This window comes from Penaeus chinensis, chromosome 19, assembly GCF_019202785.1.
Source record: "Penaeus chinensis breed Huanghai No. 1 chromosome 19, ASM1920278v2, whole genome shotgun sequence".
NCBI lineage: Eukaryota > Metazoa > Arthropoda > Malacostraca > Decapoda > Penaeidae > Penaeus > Penaeus chinensis.
In genome coordinates, this window is record NC_061837.1 from 5,627,568 (window position 1) to 5,632,567 (window position 5,000).

General features: G+C 39.7%; 1 protein-coding gene across 1 annotated transcript in view; it reads left to right on the forward strand.

Annotated features, from left to right (window-relative positions):
- The window catches only part of LOC125035465 (NADH dehydrogenase [ubiquinone] 1 alpha subcomplex subunit 13-like), an 11,491-nt gene that overhangs the window by 121 nt on the left and 6,370 nt on the right, over positions 1-5,000 (forward strand). The window contains exons 1-3 of the mRNA XM_047627899.1: positions 1-15; positions 4,335-4,413; positions 4,829-4,937. The exon at positions 1-15 is cut by the window's left edge and continues 121 nt beyond it. Coding sequence (XP_047483855.1) covers positions 1-15; positions 4,335-4,413; positions 4,829-4,937 — 203 coding nt within the window. The remainder of the gene's footprint in view (positions 16-4,334; positions 4,414-4,828; positions 4,938-5,000) is intronic.

Below are 5,000 nucleotides of genomic sequence, written 5' to 3' on the forward strand. Positions count from 1 at the left end.
GAACTCTTTTCTCGGGTGAGGGAAAGCTTTTGCGTTTTTGCGGTACGCGAGATCTGTGGAACGGTCTCGCGAAAAGACTAGAAATCAGGGAATTATGAAAGGGCAGATTGCCTGCCTCGGATGTTTACGTGAATTACTATTACTATTAGCTTGTTATACTTTCTTTTACTATCATCCTTTATTCATAGCTTATGTTAGACATTCAGTGTAACGTGATAGATTAGAGGAAAGGCTCGAAGCTTGGTAACGTGGTAGCCAGAGCACGTACGGTCTATTTTTTCCCCTTGAGGCCAAGCGAAAGGCCGTCCGGGGGAGGGTTTGTTGGACTAAATACCTGGTGTGTGATTTTGTGTCAGTTATTGTGGTGTTAAATCTTTAGACAGGGAACGAGGGCTGTGGAGATGGAGAAAAGCTGGTAAAATTCCCAGTTTCGGTAAATGTTAAAAAAGGACCGAACCCGTCAGAGACAAAGTCCCGAACTCCAGCCAACAACCTTGGGAGATCCCGTGGGAAAAACCCAAGCCAAGAATCGTAATTTAAATTATAGAGAAAGTAGAAAAATGTAAAACCCGAGCCAAAAATTGTTCGCAGTAGATTTGAAGCGGTGATATGGGCTCGAACGAACAAACATGCATATTCTAAACTCATGAATTACAAGACCGCCGAAATAAAAAGCCCTCCCCCCCCCCCCCTCCCAATCGCCTTGTTTCCCTGACTGACCTGGGACCCCCTTCCGATCGCCCTACTTGCCCTCTTCCGATCGCCCTATCCTAACCTAACCTAACCCCCCAGATTGCCGTATTTCCCTATTGAGGGCTCTGCCCCCAAACCCCCACCTGATCGCCGTATTTCCCTATCGGGGAGTTGACTTAGCCGCAGCGCGGCATTTACTGCGATACATTTTCGTCATTTAACTGGAATTGGTGGTCATCTGCAAATTAATTTTGATATCAGTCAATGTAGTTTTTCATTGCCTACAACACTATGATCTTAAATTTTCTCCTAGTCGGTGCGGTCCTTTTGTATACTTTAACCCCAGTTTCAACCAGTTTTGGACCTTTGAAACAAATTTATTTGGAATGGAATTTTTGTTTGTTGTTTAGTGCTGTTAAGCTGTTTTCTGTTGCATTTGACCTGCTGACGAATAATGCAACTTTTATTCCCTGATGGCAAAGTTAATAAAATGTGTGAGCATCTGCTTTGCGCTGTATGGTTGGGAACATGGTTTATGTTACCAAGGGGGATGCACAGAGATAGAGGGAAATGGACAGTGTCATCTTATAGAGCATAAGAATTAGAGTCAATCAATTGAACAAAAATGCATTTCGTAAGTTTCTTGATAATCCTATCAAATTTGTTTGTAAAGCTTTGTTAATTGTTGGTCATACAGTAATGGTATTTACAACTAGGAATGAAAAAGTTTCACTATTGACTGTAGTTCTGTGTCAAACTATCATTTTGGTCTGTGTAGTCTCCGTGTATGTCATCACTCTCAAAGCTTTTAAACCTTAGTGATAACGTCCGATAAGGAAACAATTCAATAATTATAATTGCTATAATAAGTAAGGTGGAATTTATTTACCTTTATGGGCCAAATACTCAGGAGATCATGGCGACGACTTGATGCCGCACAACTTAAAATATCCATTGTAATTATCGAGATTTTAACTTGATTTTGTCGTGCAAGCTGGCATAACAGAGAATCCATCAATTGTGGTCTTGTGCAATAATCAACGACCCTAAACCAAACCGGTTATGATTTTCAGTAATACTGCATATATTGTAATATTATAAGTAAAGACTTGTTATTATTTGTATTTGCTTATTATTTGAAGATATTGGTTTCATGCGATATATGCGAAATATTGAGATTTTGATTATGATATGTGATGGAAGTACAAAGAAGATAAGTGTCTTAGATTTATTCACACTGTAATTTGCATATATTATTTTCCTTGTAAAAGATGGCTGGTTGAAACTTAACCGTTACCGAAAAGGTAATGTCCTAAAAGATTCAAAGCAACATTATTGACTGTACCAAGTTGAATAAAATCTGCAGAAAGTGAAGGGCAGCTCAGAATCATGTGTTAACCTATTCGATATGCAGCTCATGGATTAATGGATGGTTAGATCTCACCCTCTACTACAGACATTTACAAGACATTTGCTCCACCTGAAGGGCTCCTGTCCCTCAACCCTCACCTTGGACAATGTATAGCAGGAAAGAGCAGAGGACAGACTCGGCATCAGGTGCTCCCACGTCTATTTTGCCATGAAGAAGTGGAAGATTCTTTGTTTTCCAGGGCATGTTTAAGGGAGGCCGTCCCCAAATGGGGGGGTTGCAGAGGGTGCAGTAGTTCATGTTTGGCATTCCTATTTTACCCCTGCAATATCCCTGGTACTTTTCATGCCCCTATTGAAGTGAAAAAAGTGGGGATTCAGGTGGGGTCTGCAGCAAATGTCATACATAAATGGGTAGTAGAGGCTTAGAGGAATCCATAGATACCACTATTGTGTTGATCGGTCATGCGAAGGTATTCTGAACAATTACCATAAGATGTGTGCTCTTGGTAATTCTTCACAGTACTAATGCACTAGCTAGAAACTGTCCCCAGGTCATCATTAAATTTATGGAACAATCTAAGTTACTCTGACTGGGTGTACTGCCTGAGAGGGAGGTTGATGGGAGAGACTGCCCATCCAACACGCCCTGGCAAACATTGTCTGCACCTCGTATGCATAGCAAGATGGAACTGAAACTTGGGAACAGCAAGCTGACTTGGGCTGGAAGAAGCACTTCCCACGATCTTTTTCCTTAATTTGAGGCATTACCAATGGTGTCTACAGATTTTTTCTTTTACTGATGACTGCAACTTTTTGTTCTAGACAAGAATAGACTATCATATTCAATTTGCCCTACCTTATTACATCCATACTGTAAAGATTAACCATGTTCTTAGTATAATCAGTGTCTGTGAGCATCTCATGCCATACATACATGGTGGATTCTTTGTCATTCTAGGCAGGTTTTGCAGGGAGCACAGACCCCTGTAGTTGACTATATACTGAATTATTTTATGCTTGTAGGCCCAGGCTACATGAACATGCATCCTTGGTATCAAGACTCCTTGACTCCCCTTTGCAGTGCTATTAACCTATTTCTACAGTCAGGTTTTTGCCGTTTAGCTATTTTATGAGGTCCGTATTTGTCATTTGTAATGATGTGTCAGTATGATAATAGACTGATTATGTTGAGCTACCTCTATATTATCTCTCCAGGTCGTATATATTCTGTGCAATAACAGTAATATTAAGTAACATTATGGTGTTTGTGTTATTTTTTTGTATTTTCATATTATTCAATTTTCCATGAAATATCCTGCACCGCCAATAACCGCTGGGTGGAATAGACTCTGTGTAGAAATATAGTGTCCTCCCTGGAGATGGCCTCTCTCAGGCATGACTGAAGGATGGTTGAAGGGAGGCAGACCCCAAATTAAGCCAACAACTTAGGGAGTTCCTGTGGGAATTGGAGATTTTGAGGGTGAGGGGGAAATAGGAGTAGTTTTGGTCATGGTATGATTTCTAAAAAATGGCTTTACAAGCACTTAGTCATTAATGAGTCAGTTATAAGTCCTACTATATCACCTGTTTACCCATTTCCTTAATTTTTAGGATTATTATTTTCTTCTTTTTCTTCCTCTTCTTCCTTTTGCTATTAGTGTAGTTTACTTGTGGGGTCAGGGTTATTTGCTGCTTGTGTGTGGCCCAAAATCTGGCCGTTTGGCTTACTTAAATACAGACTCTCCCACATGTGTGTTGTCAAGACCCTTTGCCTCCCCATTGCTATGTTATCTTCTCATGACAGGAGAGTTACATCACCTGGATCCACTGGGTTAGATAATAACAGTAGCAATATTAGTAGTGAAACTAAATTATATTTTTGCCCAAAAAGGAAAGGGGAAATGAAGTGATTGTCATATAGGCATACTCATTTACTCCTAGGTAGCTGAGGTATTTGTGGAAACATCTATGTGTAGAGACTGTTCACAAAACAAAACAGTGGGCGCTACATATTCCTGGAGGCATTGTGTTAGTGTGGCTGGTATGGCTACATCTTACAAGGTGCCTAACAATTGGAAATTACTCAAGTAATATATTAAAAATATTTAACCATTTTTGAAGAAAACAATAAGTAAATATTTTGTTCTTTAGTTTAACAAATATAGTTATTGTCAATTGATTATGATTCACAACTTCACCAAAATCAGTGATATGGTATATTCCACAAAATTTGAAATTGACTTAGAAACTAATTGTAATTTATTTTTCAGGGGGCCAGATGTTTGCTGGCTTCTCTCTCATGACTGCAGTGGCTGGGTACCTCTACTTCCGCACATACAAAAAGATCAGGTATGTAGTTTTCACTTTCAATATATTTATGATTGGTAACATCTGATTATGTTATAAATAATCCTATATGCTTGGTGATCCTTTGATGGCTTGTGAGCTCAAAAGATGATTTGTTAAATTAGTTTTAACCCGTTTCTGCCGGGTGAAGAAATAAATGGCAATGAACTGACTTTGAGCATGGAAGTTCGCTACATCAAGCTGAACATCCTGCTTGACACACTCTGGCGTGTCGCTGCGACATACAGCTGCACTCTGCAGAGCAAGCAGTTTCTTATGATGCCGCAAGGCGTGACCTAGCAGAAACGGGGCAACAGTAAAAAAACATTTATCCTTTATGATCTAGTTAGATGACTTTGATAACTAAATTCTTTGATTACTTTTTACATGATTATAAATCCTTCCGCCAACATTACAGGATTGAGGAGGTTGAGATGAGGAGTGCCACCTTAGCACTTGAGCCACTTCTCCTAGCTGAGAGAGACAGGGAGTTCCTGAAGCAGCTTCGGAAGAATAGAGAGGAGGAGGTTAGTGAAAGTATTTCCTCGTATGATTATTAATAGTTTAAAGGATTGGAAGTTTAGATATGA